This window comes from Bombyx mori, chromosome 3 (assembly GCF_030269925.1).
Source record: "Bombyx mori chromosome 3, ASM3026992v2".
In the NCBI taxonomy this organism is placed as follows: domain Eukaryota; kingdom Metazoa; phylum Arthropoda; class Insecta; order Lepidoptera; family Bombycidae; genus Bombyx; species Bombyx mori.
Window position 1 is genome coordinate 4,112,678 of NC_085109.1, and position 18,481 is coordinate 4,131,158.

The following is an 18,481-nucleotide window of genomic DNA, read 5'->3' on the forward strand; positions in this document are numbered from 1 at the left end:
GTTGCTCTTAGAGATGCAATCACCCATTATACTTTTTCCATTTAATGTTTTTCCTATTTTTGTTATTAAATTGATGTATGAAAGATCATATTCTCTATCTCGCTCTCGCTCTGTCTTCATCTGCAATTATTCCATCGCTTACTCACAAATACTTATTACTATTACTTTTATTTCCTTAAAAAATTTAAAATAAAAAAACAACAGCTTTTACTATTTATTTATTTTTCTTTATGTGAACAATATAATGAAGCATAATTCAATATATCCTAACTATATTTTGAGAACAATATCTTTAATCTTGGCCATACATATTTAAGCCAACATTTACATAAATCGGGAGTATTTAAATGTAAAACCTACAATGTTGATACTGTAGCAAAACATAACTTTTCAGACGTGGGTCATTGGATAATAATCCTTAAGGTTTGCGAATAAGGGTTATAAATTCCATCATTAACGCTTCAGAGTATGAATAAGATTCTGTGATATTATTATGCTACATATTAATAAAGGAAGACATTGAAGATACATATTATTTTCTTTTGATTAACAATACATATACTAATAAATATCGAATATTTTTTTATTATTTATTTATTATGAGTGATAAATAAACAAATTAGAGATACAATTTGAAAATAATAAAAACGTTCAACTCATGTCTTGTATTCAATTCATAATATATACTTTACAAGTGTTTGCTTGTGTTTAATTAATATATTTTTTTAATTATTGCGTAAATTGGGAAGCTAGTTGACGCATGACGGCTACCTAGTGAAAAGTAATTACTGGAGCCAATAGGCGTGAATACGTGAAGTCTCAATTGTACTTACTGTATTCAAACTAACTATCTTGAACTTAATGTTGCCATTGTTATATTCTTTTTTTGAACAACGTGTTAAAATTATTCTTTGCCCAATTCGAATCGTTTTTTTACTTCAAAAGCACGCGAATACGCGATCTAGTTGAAGGCGAGTGGTTGCCGGAACTCATTGACATGTCAATATCAGGTATACAGCAAAACCTTTGTCTATATTCGTCTTCTATGAATTCATCGTTCGTTCAATACAATTGAAACATTTTTGAGAGCTCTGTAAGGTTTTCGGCATAGTACTAAAAACCCACCACACAGTATTTTTATTACCAAAGACATGGTTTCCTATTACCTGTTGAATGATTAATAAAAACATGCATTATATTTATAGGATATGAGTGCGAACAGACAGAGTTATAAGAATCTTGAAATATTAATCAACAATCCACATCTGAAAAAATTATATGAAATACAATATTGGATGGATAATCATGTGTAAGGTTAAATAGGCATCGAATCTAAAACAGATCTATGTATTTAATGCGAATACAAACATTAATTATTGTTCTTATCTAATACTTCGTAATATCTAACAGCGTGATGCATGAGACAACAAGAAAAATATAACTTAACAACAATACGTCATAGCCAATTAAATACGTTTTTGGTCTTTGGGAAAATAATCGCAAAATGTTGCCAGTTTCTTACAGAAAAAAAGTTTTAATGTCAGAAAGCTAATAAAGTACGTGACATTTTATGAATGATTCCAATTAGAGATCAATGTTCGGAAATTATTTTATTAAGTTCTTAATTGCGGCCTAATTTCGTTTGATAGCGATTCAGATAATAACAAGTTAGGTCACTCACAGTCAGATAATAATATTCATCACAATTTAGTAAGAATGTTTATCCACTGTATGAATTTGTCATAAAATTTCATCTCGTTATTTGTGTATTATTGAAAAAAAATTGAACGAGATAAAATTTTAAGAACACATTTTCACTGATTGCTAACTGCAAAGACCCAAAAATAATATTCTAAACTAGTTTTTTTTATTTATTATGCCTAATAAACAACAAACTTAATAGCTACAAACAAATCACAGATAGTAAATCATAGTAAAGGCGCAAAATTTTATCGATTGCAAGCGCGTGATCTAAATTATCGATGTATAGAGAAAAAAAATCGATTTTAATATTTAACAAAAGCGTTTATCATTAAAAAAAAAACTTACATTTAAATTATTGAAAATTTGCTAAATTTGATTGTAATCATAATGAATAAATTAATTGAATGGAATTATGCAATTACATTTCATCACTGAGATACAAACTACTCTAAATATACATTAATATCACACGACCTCAGTACATTGGCCTATATATATACAAATACAAATACAAACAGATATTGTAATTCGATATAATTTATTTGGTAACGAAACGAGACAACCATATTCATTTAAATCATATACAAAATAATTTGTGACATTTAAAAAAATATAATCAAGAAACTATACGATTGAATAGACAATAGACTTAGACAATAAATATATCCAACAAACAAGACTCCACAAAATTTTATTCGAAATAATGATTTTTTTTTTCCTTTTTAAAAACAAAACCATTAAAATTAGCTTTAAAACAATAAAGCCACTCAAGGTTCACAAAAAAAAAAAAACAAAGCCAAAAACACCTCTTTTCGCGTACAAAACTACCTATCTACGTTGAAGTCGGCCACGGCAGCCTTATTCTATGAAACTTGCGAAACGATATGCTTAATCTCATCGATTTTATTCATTTCGAAGTGATATTGACACTCGTTTAACCAAGTTTCAGAATAGTGCGTTTCTTTACTTACGGACACACCGAGCGAAGGCTTCCAGAATCTTCTCTCAATAGTAACTAACTTTTACATCTACAAAGTTATGAAAAAAAAAATGTTTTTTTTTTCTATTTGATTACATGTCATCATAATACTATAATACACTCCATTATGATTACTAAATATTTCGAAACAATCGATTCAATACTAAGAAATATAATCGAATATAATATCATATCATAAGGAAGGGAGATTGATAGATAGGGTTACTATAATTTTTTGAGTAAATACTTGTATTTGTGGTCGATTTTAATTACACACGAACAATCATCTATAATATATTCATAATATCGTATTTGATTAATAAATAATTCATCTGAATAATTACTTAAGTACGACTACTTATTGCTTTGTTGTTATAATGTTAAACGTGGAATCATTACTTTATTAATACAATCCTTGTAAGTACTGAGTTCAATATAGACCACACAAATAATTTTAATTCGAAAGCAATTCTCATTTTATTTTATACATATTTTAATTAAGCACGTTTTGACGAGTTATAATTATCTTCATTACTATATTCGATAAGGGACTTGTAATTGTACGTTACGACTTATTCATGTATCGGGTTATGTATCGATTCGAATATCGATAAAACAAAACAGATACCGAATCTTAAAAAACTATAATGTCTACGTAACAGTAATAATTCTACAAAGCATCTAAATCACCTAATAGCATATTAACATTGTTTACACGAAGCAACAACATGACGCACCGTCATATACAGTGCTAATGTGAATATCGTGTATGTTCAGAAATTTATTGGAAATGTTCCAAAAAAATGTTGATGTTATTTTTGTTGTTTGACTGAATAATATTATCTACTATATATTATGATATATACAGTAGGGAATAAGCAAAAAAAAACTCGCCTTTATTTCCTTCGTTTGGATTATTTACGTGAATATAAAGACGAGAATCAGAATATACTTTTTGTAAATATCATTAAATACTTATGAATAATTTTAATGTACATTTTGTCATTGGCAAGCATTTATTCATTATAGGAGCGAATAATATAATAAATAATTTTATTTAATTCCGTTTTAAGGACCAACAGTGTTATTTATCTTCATAACAGGAACCTTCAGGCATATCGCAGCGAAATAACCATAATATATCTTCATATTGTGATAATATTACAGTTAAATTTGAATATCTTGTAAAATTTCATGAAAATGAATCGCAGAAATGTAAGAAATGAGATCAAACAACTTTCAATTCGTATTAAAAAGTAGCTGCTAAAGATTGGTATATAGTTAAACAATATTTGACTATTATATACTATGAGTATCACTCTTGTGGCTAGTACATGTTACAGAATGCAGCACCTAGTTAATACAAAGGGTTCGACTAAAATATCCAGCTAAGTAAAATATATTTGACCAATCGAAATCCGACGAATGTCTTAAATGTTTAAAAATTAATACATGATTAATAATTTTTTATTTCTGTATCAAGATTACTTTTTTTGCGCAAATTACAATAAATCTATCATTAACCATCTTTAAAATATTCACTTTGTTGATCAGATGTTAAACGCACTCATTACTTTTACCATAAGTAACTAGTGAATACAAATCTGTCGACTTTATAAGTACGGGCGCATACGCAATTTACACGGACGCGTACGCATGTGTACGCACGTGTACGTAATGTATACACATTCCTTTTAAATTGAATTTCAACAAACAAATATTAAGTCCTTAATTCCGCATCCCGTTCGCAATTGTTTTATGACTGTGAAGACAAATATAACAATACAGTGTTTTGTTTTCCTATTTTTACTTACTTACACCAAAAGTCGACATTTTTGGTCGATTTTCCTTGCTGATATTATTTTCCTTTTTCAGGATTACTGCTGTGAGGGGAGCATGTGTGACCAGGCGGCTTCGTATTTCATGTGTGTGGTGCTGCACGATGACTTCGTGGCTTCGACCACGGTCAGAGGGAAAGGCTCGCACTGTTCAAAGAATTAAACATAAGGTTTATTAGAAAGGGACGTTATTTCTAAATATCGGTACTACCGCTACACTACTTCCAAACATGACAAAAACATTAAAATAAATAGTTGAGTTTTTCATTGCCCCAGATCTGCAGACGAATTCGTGGTAGGGGACACCTGGCGTTACAGGAGCTTGAAGAACAATAATGGGCCCTTGAGACATGAGGCCGAATATTCCATTGTATAACCGCTTTCCCAGCCTTCACGTTCTTATAACAAGCTCTATTACGAGTAATTAACGAATACAATATAATATCAGGTTTTTATTACACGTTTATTATATGAAGGAATATAATAAACGTGTATTACATATCTTTTAAAAAAAAAGCGGGATTTTTTTTTATGCTTCACGTATTAATCTTTAATCAATATATATAAAAATAAATTGCTGTTCGTTAGTCTCGCTAAAACTCGAGACCGGCTGAACCGATTTGGCTAATTTTGGTCTTGAATGATTTGTGGAAGTCCAGAGAAGGTTTAAAAGGTAAATAGATATGAAAATGCTCGGAATTAAATAAAAATAACGATTTTGTTTTTACTTTGATGTGTCCCCCGTCGGACGGATTCCTTTTGTTTGTTTAAAGTTTATTTTATACAAAAGTTGAAGTCTTTTATTTATCGGTTGAGGCACTACGAAGTCTGCCGGGTCAACTAGTATTATATAGATGAGTAGTATTCGATAATGACTCTTGTGGTTACTTCGCAGAGGTTATTTCCCTTCGACCGTGCGCTGGTGAGGGTTAAAACACTTACGGTGAGTGCGCAGAATGCCTGTTCGACGGCAGCTATGAACCGCTCGAGTTCGTTGCTGCTCGCCATCACTAGCGCCAGCCCCGCGCCCCTCTCCCTCGCCTCGCAAACGCTCCACTCCTGATAACAATATCAAATTCGAATTAGTTGAACTTATAATCACAAGACGTAGTCCGACGCGTACACAACGTACTTTCGTTAATTTGTGACGCGATTTCGTTAAGAGCGAACAAAAATCTTATAGTATGTGTAGGCAAATTGAAAGTTCCCCGTTTCGTGTTCGCTCGTAAACATTTGAATTTCGAATGTTACATATTATGAAAAAACTTAAAACGCATTCAATAATTAAAAAAAGTTTTGGCGGGAAATTGCATGTCATTTCCATATTCCTTTTTTCAATTCGCAATACGTAGAAAAAAATTGATTAACGCATAAATAATTTAGTGGTGTGATTTTATAGTATATTTTATATATTATATAGATTTTATAGTTCATTCTCTCTGTAATTTTGCTAGACTTCAAAATGTTTTTGGTAGCAATCGATTTAAGCACTACTCGGGAGTTGATACTCAGATCATGACTGAAACAGTGTTTCCCAACATGGAGTCGAGGTCACAGCCCACAGCTGCAATCTCTGAGCATAAACTACGAAATAAAAATAATTGAAGAATGATAGCATATCTGCAAGTATTCTTATTTTTACCGGCAAGAAGAAATCGAATCCGGAGCTCGCGATGCGGTAATCAGCTAAGCTAAGCTAAGCTCTAAAAGTAAACAATAGTAGAAAAAATTATTACCAGGCAACACCAATTTTCGTCTGTATCCGGAATTTTAAACGAAGTCAAATTCTTTATCGATCCGCACGCTAATATCTCGATGTCGGTTCGCATTTCTTCGATGTATTCTAAAAACAACAAAAAAACAACATTTAAATATGAATACAAGCATCTTAGTGCTTATCATGTCTGCAGGTCGTTGTGACAAACCTCAGACAGTCAGACTACTAAATACCGTCCAAAGTGCTGCAGACATATATGGCAACACTGTGATTTTGGTAACTCTTAACATTCATTAATCGGATTTTTTGGCGGGAACGCGAGGAGAGAAGTTGTGTGATTTGTTTTATTTAGTCTATTTAGTGTTTCTTCGGGTTTAAATGTGTACCTAATAACGGTGGCTTAATAACTGTTTAGTATCTGTGAAAGTGCACAAATGCGGGAAAATGAAACAAAGCCGCTGGACGTAGCTTCTCAGGATAGTCCAAAAAGTCCACTGAAAAATCTTAGTAAATGACCACCATTTTACTGAGATTATATTTCACCCCATACCATTTCATCTCATTTTCCATTTAATTTCATGACAATTGATTAAATTTCCTTCGTTTTTTATTATTCACAAGCTGTAAACAATTAAAACGGCGAATTATAAAAATCTTATTACTTGACGCTGGCTAATGCACAAACCGTGCCGAAGCCAAAAACTAAAGAAAAAGAAGAAGAACATTCGTTAATCATAATGTTCGTTTAAAAAAGTTAAAGCAACGTCCAATTACCTTTCAGCAGAGCATCCGACCCCCTATCCTTCAGGTACCCCGAGGCTCCGGCCACGAAAGCCATGTCTAATGTCTCCCTCACGCTGAGCACTTCATAAGGTGTGACCAGCACCGTACAACCTGCCGGCGGTACGCTTGTCTCGCGATCCGATTTTTTGTAGCCGTCTTTCTCTTCTAAGGCCTGTAATAATTATTACGTTTACTATGTAATACAACAGGCAATAAAACATTCAAGCTCTGATTAAGAACATCTAAACTCCGGTACGCAGCGGCTTGGCTGGCATTGCTGAAGTCCATGGGCGACGGTAACCATTCACCATCAGGTGGGCCGTATGCTCGTCTGCCTACACGGGCAAAAAAAACTGACAGACTCGAAGTGTTGCCATATTGAATTTTTTTTTATGTTGTACGGGTGACAATCTTGGAAAAAAAATTTTTTTTTTGGTTTGTTTGTTTGTTTACTTGAGCTCTGACTTTTTGGCCGGAACGCGAGGAGTAAAGTTGTGTGATTTATTTTATTTTGTCTAATTAGTGTTTCTTCAGGTTTAAATGTGTAATAACGATGGTTTATTTAATATGGACTGTTTAGTATCTGTGAAAGTGCACGAATGTGGGAATGAAACAAAGCCGCTGAACGTAACTTCTCGGGATCCTCCAAAAATTCAACTGAAAAAGCCTGAGTAAATAACCACCATTTTACTGAGATTATACTTCATCCCATATCATCTCATTTCATTTCGATTTCATTTCATTTCATGCCATGTTTCATAATAATCATCTTTATTTCATTTCATATCATTTTTCATATAAAAAATTTATCATTAAAATTAGACTTGACCTTAAAGGTCTTAGTTACCAGGTCATAAAATTCGTTAAAAAATACCTGAGCGGCATGTAGCAACAGAGACTGCAGCCAGTTAGAAGCAGTCGCGTCATCGGGTGCGGCCAGTAGGAGTCGAGAGGACTCGAGTGCTACTTCGAAGCAGTGCGGTCTGCGGGTCGCGTCCACGTGCCGCCTCACTCCCACGGCGGTGCGGAGAGCGATGCTGTGCGGGAGCGGCGTGAGGCCGTCGGGACTGTGAGGACCCCACTGTAGCACCCCAGCTCTGAAATTTTCCCAAACTATTGTAAATATATTGAAACGTTCCTCTATCCAGACCTGCCACTTCCAAAGGGAGACCATAGTTTGGGTTTCTTATTTTTGTACCCCTTTTTTACGAAAATTGCGCGGACGGAGGAGTATGAAATTTCTCACACTTATAGAAAATATAGATAAGAAGTGCAGAATGCTATTTTTTTTTTAATTATGCTTTAAAAATACATTAAATCAATAAAGAAAACATTACACACACGATTACACGATTTCATCATTTATATATTTCATATATATATATCATTCATATTATAGTTATGTTATTAGGTTAGGTTATATTATTTCCGGATGATTTGAAGACTTGGTTGGATGATTTGGTGTATTTTGCAGAGCAGAGATACACCGACCATTTCAACGATAAATGCTTCGAATGGGTTAATAGAACTACAGTTCTACCCTATAATATAGAGTGCATTATTTGTGTTGTTTATGTCAGTGAAATATATCTTGACCGTTTCCTTTCATTCTGTAATTTTGGTTTAATTAAAAATCGGTTTTAAAAGTTTTGTTATATTTTTTTATCATCGACATCACTAGTTACGTTTACATACTTGGGTGTAAATATTTTATTAACATGAATTAAGCGATCTGAATCATCTAACTTAGCGACCACAACTGTCCGCACCAAATGTCCTATGCAGTAAGGTTAAAATTAACATTAGATATAATCAAATATATAATATATATTCAAAGTGTATTGGTTCATATAAAGTTTTAAGTTAACATTATATATAATTAAATATATAATATATATTCAAAGTTTTCCTCGAATACATAATTCAGGCATATCGAAGATGTGTTTTTATTTGCGTGAAATTGCATTGATAGATCGAGATATACCTAGTCAGGTCATAAATTCTGTCACATGTTTAATGTAAAATAATTAAAACAAGTTTATTCATTATGTAACCATTCATATACCAAAATTAACTTAACAAAACATAGATTCTTATGACACTAAAGTTTATTCAAAATGACCTCCGTGATTTTGAATACAGGCCTTCAATCTGCGCGGCCAGTCGTCTATCGCAGCACGAACGAGGTCCATGTCAATATCAGCGGCTGCCTTAATCAAGGATGTCTTGAGTGACTCCAAATTGGGATGAGGCTTTTCCTCCAAGTGTTATGCCATATCTTGTAATCTAACGGATTCAAATCTGGGCTGGAGGAGGGCCAGTCTTTGTGCCGGATGAAGTCGATTTCACGCGCCGCCAGCCAGTCTTGTGTGCTCTTCGCTCTATGAGCTGGCGCCGAATCTTGTTGGAATACCCAGTGCCTGTTATTGAACATGGTATGAGAAACAGATTCCACAAGGTTCGTCAGGACTGTATTTTGATACACAACTGCATTCGTTTTTACACCTTTCTCACAAAAATGTACCTCTGTTAAGCCCCAATAAGAAACTCCCAACCATATGCGAGGGTGGAAAATGACCTCGTTGGACACGCGGAATACGGTTGCTCGCTTCTTCACTACTGTGTGCGTACACCTTATCATTTTGTTTGTTGTAGCTCTCTTCTACGGTAAAAATTTTTTCATCCGAAAAAAGAATTTCCCCATATTTTTTTTCCGCGTACCGCTTCAACAAAGCGCAGCATCTCTTCAGTCTCAGGTCCATTAGACGAGCATTCAAACGATGTCCTGTTTTTCTTCGATATGCCCGAAGCCCTAAGTCTTCATTTAACACCCTTTTCACCGTGGTTCTGCTTAACCCCATCTGAAGGGCCAACAGTTTCTGCTTACGTTTGGGATTTCTTTGAATTCGCGCCTTCACAGCTTTTATCACTGCTGGAGTCCTAAAAGACCGAGGGCGACCATTTCTTGACCTGTCATCTACACTAGAGTCTTCATTGTATCGTTTGATGGTACGATAAACGAATCTTTTGGTTATATTCAAATTTTTCAGTATGATAAAAATTTGAATTGGCGCGTAACCGCAACGATGCAACGCAATAACTGCAACACGGTCTTCTCTAAGCGTCTACTCCATATTTAAAAATGAGTAAAATTCTAAAAGTAAACATTTTTTTTTTCATGAACGATTCGAAATTCGAATTCAATAAACTTTTTTGTGGCCAACATTCTAAAAGAAAAGTTTTTACTGTGTGACAATACTTATGACCTGACTAGTTATATGCGATATATGTAGCTACAACAAACAAGTACTGTGTACATAAGTATAAAACGCAATCCAATAATGAAAAATTACGTGTTTGTTGGCAACTCCAACATTTCAGTATGGAAAATAAAATTACATGACTGGCAACATTGTTGATGTCAGTCTCTTCCTTTTTTACTTTTCACCGCGAGCGGACGTGTTTATCATATTAATAAAATATCAAGTGTATGAACATTCAAATAAACCGTATTGCAGCACAAAGCGCATGTTTTCTTTATATCAGCAACCGGCCCATACAGCCCGCACCAAAACAGTGTGCTTTATAAGAATTATAATTTAAAAAATACCTTAATAAGAAGTAGCATGGTTCGTAGCGCCGACTCTTGTCAGTGCGGCACATGAGGTATCCTTCGAGTGGAGGGGCAAAGGCACCGGGTGCGTCTATAAGCCTGTCGCACGCGTCTTCTGAACACGCTCTACCGTAAAAAAGGACTTCTGGAACCTGGTAAAGGAGAAAAATTAAATAAAACTTGAATTAAATTTTTGTTGTTATATGTATTGTAGTTATCGACATAATTGGAGATAGTACGCTAACTTTTTTACTGGTGGTGTTGAGTGTGCGCGGGTACCACCACCCCGCCTATTTTTGCCATGAAGCAGTAATGCGTTTCGGTTTGAAGGGTGGGACAGCCGTTGTAACTATTCTTGAGACTCTCGAGGTGGGTGGCGCATTTACGTGATATATGTCTATGGGCTCCAGTAACCACTTAACACCAGGTGGGCTGTGAGCTCGTCCACCCATCTAAGCAATAAAAAAAATTAAAAAAAAACTTGTAGCAGCAATTTGCGCCCCTGATTACTGGGTTAACCCACTGAGATTCTCGCCGGATCTTCTGAGTGGATCGCGATTCCGATCCGGTGGTAGATACTGCAAAACACTGATCTTGCTAGGGCCAGTATTAACAAATTATCTCAGGTTGAGCCCGTGGCTCACTCACCCGTCTGTATCCCAGTTAATCCATCTTAATATATACGTATATTTAAACGTCTATAAATTTATACTAATATATAAATCTACAGTGGTTTTTACGGATGTTCCATTATAACTACTGAACCATGCATCCGATTGACTTGAAACTTGGTATCTATGAAGAAAATACATGTACTTAATGGATAGGCTAATATGAGTTTTGGACTCCCTAATAATAATGACAATAAATAATAATGTTAATTTTAAATGCCCAGCGAAGCGGGCAACTACGGCTAGTTTGTATATAAGTCTCTCTCTGGTCCCCATTGTACAAGGCAACTTAGTTTGGAGGACCGGTAACCATGTAGTTTGTGTCCTATTATATATTTAATTATAATTAACACATTGTGTTTATATTGTATTGTGTCAACATTATTATTTATTTATTTATTTAAGGATTACCGACAGGGTTTACAGCAAGACATAAAATAACATTGACATGTATAGAACAATTGATAACTGCAACTCTAATTATAGGCAATCACATAAATATAAAAAAATAAACCATACCAAATATGTGGAAATAAAAGCGAAAGCTATATTTAAAAAAAAAAAGCCGTTCGTTAATCTCCAACAGTCTAGTTATCAGGTGGGTCAGTAAATTATCTTTAGAAAGTTCGTAAACGCATCGTAACGTTCGCTTGTGTATTTATATAAGCATAACTTTGAATCCTATTACACGAATATTATAAATTCTAGAAAGAATCATAAAATAATATACAACGAATAAATATTAAACATCATTAGGCTTACATGATAATAGTCATAATTAATAATGTAATTATATAGTTTTTAAGAAAAAGAAAATTTTTTAATTTGTTGTTTTTAGAGATAAAGTGTTTTGACTTTCAATAAGTACATGTTAATGACATTTGAATTGAAATAAATTTAACTTGAATTCAGAACACGCCATACTGGCCACCTTTAGGTAACTTTTTTTTTGTTGTGATATGTATAAACCATATCATTTTCCTGCCCTTCTCCCAGTCACCTGGGATCGGCGCAACATGTTTTCTCCTTCCATACTCCTCTATCATATACCATTTCTTCGCTCACTCTCCTCTTACACATGTCGTCTTTCACGCAATCCATCCATTTCGTCTTAGTTCTACCTCTTCCTCTATAACCTTTCACATTCATAGTTAACACTCTCTTACCAACCTTATTTTCATTTCGTCTCATCACATGTCCATACCATCCCAAACGCGCCCTACTTAGCTTCTCTGTCACAGGTGCCACTTTCAGACTTCCCTCTTAACATATTCAATCCGTATTCTATCCATTCTCGTTACTCCACACATCCATAGTAACATTCGCATCTCTGCTGTATGCAATCGCCTTTCATCTGATATGTATGAACCATACCATGATATGTATAAAATAAAACCCACTTCGACAAAGCGGCACGACACGAGAACCCTCTCATCGTGGCCGCCGGTAACTACATTCCCGATCCTGCGGAAAGAATGGAAAGCAGTCGACGTCGCTCCAAACACGTCATTTCGGATCCTCCCGATCCACTAACTGTGCTTTTAGGTACTTCAAGCACCGGTCGTCGTTCTCGCCGAACCCGTCGCTTGCGACGAATGGCTCGACGAGTAAATTAACCCTCAAACACAGCCCACTGAGTTTCTCGCCGGATCTTCTCAGTGGGTAGCGTTTCCGATCCGGTGGTAGATTTTGCGAAGCACGGCTCTTGCTAGAGTTCGTGTTAGCAACGTCGTCAGGTTCGAGCCCCGCGAGCTCACCTACTAGTTAAGGTTACGCTGAAATAGCCTCTCAAGGCTATCAGCTTAGGTAAGGAAACAAAAAAAAAGTATGAACCATAATATAAATTAAATAAAACTTGCCCGTTTCTCGAGTCGCTTCCTGGCAACGGCGGCGGCTAATTCCCGGCAAGTGAGCGGGATCATTGCGGGCGGACGCTGTATCCGCAGTGGAGATGTACGAGCGCTCCATTCCAACGAAGACGCTAAACGCGCTCCGAGTGTAGTTTCACTCGTTACAACCGAACAAGCTATGTTTCCTGCTATGTCAATCACCTGAATGTACTGGGCTTCGGGACCAACCTGTCAAAATATATTGAAACGGTTTAGAATTTTATATATGCATTATTTATATATATCGACGCTTGAAAGGCAAACGTGACTAAACGACAATAACTGCTTTGTACATTAATGATAGGCAATAACCATATTCGATGCGCAAAAAAATATATTTCCCATTAAATATATTTCCAATCCTACAGCTAGATTCATTAAAATAGAATTTTTTCAGGTATTTCAACTTTAGTCTACTATAAAGTTCACGCATTGTCGCTTAGTCACGTTTGCCTTTCAAGAGTGGATATACATACTTACTAGTGAAATAATTTATGTGTTACATCAACTGCCTTGGCAATTACTAAACAGGTGTGCTATAACTTCATTTATATGTTTATGCAATAAAAATAACAGAACCCCATCGCCACACTCCTTTGTGACTATAATTAATTGTTTAAAAACATCAATTATTATTATTACTAGGGGTCCCGCAGTAGTCGAAATTCGACTATAATTAGAATTGTAAATTTGTACACTATTATGATTGTATTTTATACTTCTATAATCACAAATTTCGCCAAGACTACACTATAAAAAATATTAACAAAGGCAAACAATATTTAATCTAATCTCAATTTGACCACAGACGTCAAGAACAAAAGTTTGACAATAAATAGTATGCATGCGTGTGTGCGTCAAATACATGGTATGTAGTGTGTGTAATGTTTTCTTTATTGATTTAATGTATCTTTTATGCTTTATTTTTAAAAAAAAATTAGCATTATGCACTTCTTCTCTATATTCTCTATAAATGTGGAAAATTTCATACTCCTCCGTCCGCGCAATTTTCGTAAAAAGGGATACAAAGTTTTTGCTTCACGTATTAATTATTATTATTGCTTAGGTGGGTCGGCAAGCTTACAGCCCTTGTGTTAAGTGGTTACCGGAGCCCTCCGACGTAAATGCCGCCACGCACATTGAGACGTAAGTCCTAAGTCTCAGTTTTAGCAGTAAAATGAATGCCCTACACTTCAAACCGAAATGCATTACTGCTTCACGGTAGAAATAGCGAGGTGGTGCTACCTATCCGTGCAGACTATACCACCTATACCACCAGTAATTACAAGACATACAAGATACAACCAGTAATTACTATATTATAATATAAGAAAGCTTTTGCGAATGAACTGTAAATTGTTACATAATATTTTATTTGTCAATGTAGGTCAGCAAATAAAATTAGGCATTTAAAAATAAGCAGTCAATATAGTCTCTCATTATCTATCACTGACACGTTGTCAATATTTCCATGACTACAGTGCCAGTCTGGTTTCAAATCATGCTTGGTTTTAATGTCTTTGATAAATATATTTGTCTTTTAGTCTAATTATAAAGAATACGTTATGACTTGGTCAATGAAAATCAAATAAATATTTAACATTATGTCAATTATTTCGGTAGGCAGCGGCTTGGCTCTGCCCCTGGCATTGCTGAAGTCCATGGGCGACGGTAACCACTCACCATCAGGTGGGCCGTATGTTCGTCTGCCTACAAGGGCAATAAAAAAAAAAAAATGAAATATAACAACTTACAGCTATAGCATCCAGTTCATTATGGGGTAATTTACATAAGATTTCATATTCTGTGCCTTTCTGCTTCACATTGGCCACATATAATGCGTAATCTGTTATGAAGACTAATAGAGGCATCCATGATCCGTCATCCATGAAATAAGGTGATTGGACTTTCATCATCTAAAAGATAACAAGTAATTAAAAAGTTGTTTATGAAAGTTTTCTAAATTATTATGGATAAATAATTTTTACCCTATTCAATGTTTCATTGGGATAAGTAAATATTTTCAATCTTAATTTCTCGTTACATTCAATGGCGACATTGTCCTCGAAACTGTCAAAGTATGATGGTTCTTCTGCTGTAAGCATTCTCACAGACAATCTTTTGTTTTCTATTACCTCTTTGTCTATAAGACGCGACATCCTCTCGGCTGAAATGTGAAAAGACTCAGACACATCTTTGAAAGGAATTATGATGCTAGGAAAATGCTTTTCTAACAACAGTTTAATTTGAAAGAATTTATTGTTCTTTATTTTCAGCTCAAGGTCTTTCCTTTGACAAACATTTTTCAGATATCTATTCAGTAAGGCTGATTTGTTACATTGCAGCTTTTGGTTTGCAGGACTATCAAAGAACTCATCATTCAGATCCTCGGCACCTTTCAAAGTAGAATTGTCAGTGTTGGAGCAGTTTTCAACATTTCCTTTAATTTTCTCTTCATCTGTTAACTTCTGGATAGTTGATGCTGATTTACGACTATATCTGTTCACATTCTGCCTTTTAGGGGATGACAAATGTTTAGAAATACCATTCTTTTGTTCAGTTTCTTCTTGGACATTCTTATTGAACTGCCTCTTTGGTGTGGATGTCTTGCTTGATGTATCTATTTCAGAATGTTTTGAATTATCTTTGTTTGTTGTAGTTGTTGTTGTAGTTGCAGTTGGTTCTTTCACTGGGGTCGACTCAGGTATTGGTACAAAAGATTCTTTAGGTGCATCAAATGCAGTCTGGAACGTATCATGTACATAACTATAAGATACACCCTTGTGCTCATACACAGTACTTTCACAATTAACTATGTACTTATTAAGAGATGCTGGGACATCTCCTTTGTTACATCTTCTATCTTGATTTTTCATATTCAGTGTTAGTTTGTGGCGAGGTGATCCTCCATTAGGTGTCTTAACTCCAGTTACATTAGTCTTGGGCTGTGCAGGAATATCTTTTGATTTACCAGATTCCAAAGTTTGACCATTAAGATTTATTTCAACAAAATCATCTTCCCCGTCAACATGGAACCCAGAATCTAAGCTTTTGGAAATATTGCTGTTCTGATTGATGTCACATGGAATAGCTTCAACAACATTGTTCAAGTCTAAAGTACTTTCTGGCAAACCTCTTTCAGGAGCAAAATTGAATTGAAAGTTTTTGTAGAAATTTTTTAATGACTCTATTATATTGTTTGCATCCAGTAAGCTTAGAACTTTATTGTTCTGTTTCTTCTCTTCAACAATATTTGTAGGTATGTAACGTTTCTTTTTTAAAACTGATTTTACAGCTATTGGGCTTTGCTGAACCTCGAGCGGTTTCTTCATTCTACTGTGTGATTGATCAATATCAGCTTCAGAAAAGTAGGTTTTCCTCATGAATGCAACATGTGCATTATTTTCAAATGCATCACATGAGTATGATTTTTGGGTTTTGTCACACTTCCTACGCACTGGAGAGGTTTCAGTTTTATTTGAATGGGAAGAAGTTGAATCACTGGAAGATGTTTCTGAATCACAACTAAAATTAGAATCAGAGCTGTTAGAATCACAACCATATAATTTCCCGCTTGTTCTAAGTTCATTATTGTTGTCTTTATCTTTATTAGTTTGCTTTTCAGCCTCATCATTTTGACAGTATTCAAATATACCGCTTCTATCATTTTTTGAATCTCCATATGCAAGAATATCGGACATAGTTTGTTGAGCTACATCTGCTGCATATTTTGGTGTTTGGTCTCCAGATGCACACCATGAGAATCTGTCAGATGCAACATTGTTCTTTTGCCTAAATCTATCACAGTATGAACTATCTGGTCTATACGAAATGAAGCCACGCTCAATATGTATGTTATCTGTTTTTGTGCTATTTAATATATCCTCATGAAACGAGACCCTTTTCTTTTGTGAACTTGGACCACTTTGTGACTTTTTTCTACATCTCCGTCTGTATACTATGTCCTCTGATAATGATTTCTTTGGTTCGCAAGATCTCAGAGCAGGTTTTCTGATTTCTTCTACACAACCTTTTTCACTTTCTAAAGCTTTTAGTATTACATCAGGGAGGTTTTCAAACGGTGATAACTTTTTTGTTTCAATTACAAGTTCAGGGACAACATCTTCTGAGGCTGCTATATTTTGATTGTCAATATCACTGCGGGTCATAATGCTGCTAGTGGTACTTTTTATCATGTCTTGGGAGCACGAAGGAGGAGCGTCGTAAAGACTATCGCAAGTTAGTTCCTCTGCTCCAACAAGACTATGAGTCATGAGGGCCTGACTAGTTGCTTCAGATGCATCACTATCTAAACACAATACACCAGAATCACCAGGCGTATCGGCCAGACTGCTCGTGGTGCTTGACATTAAGTGAGAGTTGCCTTGAAGAATCAATTCTGTTGGTTTCCCAGTGTAATCGTTTGGGGTCTCCATTTTTGAGGATTGCACCGTATCTTCACAGATATTTGGTGTCGCTGTTGCAACAACAGTGTCGTCAGTTTTATGACGACGTTTGCTTTTATCGATCTCGTTACCTCTAATTTGTGTTGACTTGTTCACTGGCATATTTATTTCGAGAATCCTACACAGAGCTCGAGCGTTTTCGTAATTTGTAGATAGGTCCGTTCGTTAGTACAGCTTTCATTTACGACCTGGTATGACTCATGTTAGTTTTTATTTATAATATTCACAATAAGAACGACACAAAACACGAAGAACACAAAGCAGCCATATTAGGCATTTTGACAGTACCTAGTACCTATGTCGTACCTATTCTTCTAAATGGAAATGCAAAGATTTCATACCATACACCCTAATCCTTTAAACTTTTTTTATTAAAAATGATAAATATGAAGTGAAATGAAATGAAGTTGAGTAATTTGAAACACTAATCAATTGGCATGAAATTATATGACATGATATGGGGTGAAATATTTACTGAGACTGTTTTCAGTGGTCTTTTTGGATACTCCATCGAGAAATTACATCCAGCGGCTTTGTTTCATTCTCCCACTTTTGTGCACTTTCACAGATACGAAACCATTAATAAACCACCTTTATTACACATTTAAGCTTGAAGAAACACTAAATAGACAAAATAAAACAATTCAACTTCGCTCTTCGCGTTCCCACCAAAAAGTTCCATTTTGATCAGTAAAGTTTTTAATTCAATGTTTTACTTTCAGTGTTATCAAGAAAAAGGATGTAAAGGCTCCTTTTCTTCATACAGCTACAAAACAGTGGAACGACAGAGAAAGGTTGAAGAAATGAGGCGGTTACACGAC

At 34.9% G+C, this 18,481-nt stretch overlaps 1 protein-coding gene across 1 annotated transcript; it reads right to left on the reverse strand.

The window, feature by feature from the left end:
* Positions 1-203: 203 nt before the first annotated feature.
* Positions 204-17,945, reverse strand: LOC101735649 (uncharacterized). Its single transcript, XM_004927399.5, has 9 exons — positions 15,183-17,945; positions 14,949-15,110; positions 13,165-13,383; positions 10,632-10,786; positions 7,896-8,118; positions 7,013-7,193; positions 6,258-6,364; positions 5,464-5,580; positions 204-4,668 (listed from the first exon to the last, which is right to left on the reverse strand). The coding sequence occupies exons 1-9, from the start codon at positions 17,760-17,762 to the stop codon at positions 4,561-4,563; spliced, it is 3,852 nt and encodes a 1,283-aa protein (XP_004927456.1). The 5' UTR covers positions 17,763-17,945; the 3' UTR covers positions 204-4,560.
* Positions 17,946-18,481: the final 536 nt, after the last annotated feature.

Coding starts and splice junctions, on each gene's coding strand:
- LOC101735649 (XM_004927399.5), bottom strand. CDS start 17,762: ATGCCAGTGAACAAGTCAACACAAATTAGAGGTAACGAGATCGATAAA. Junction 7,194..7,895: donor TGTTGCTACATGCCGCTCAG/GTATTTTTTAAC, acceptor TAATTATTACAG/GCCTTAGAAGAGAAAGACGG. Junction 5,581..6,257: donor ACGAAAATTGGTGTTGCCTG/GTAATAATTTTT, acceptor TATTGTTATCAG/GAGTGGAGCGTTTGCGAGGC.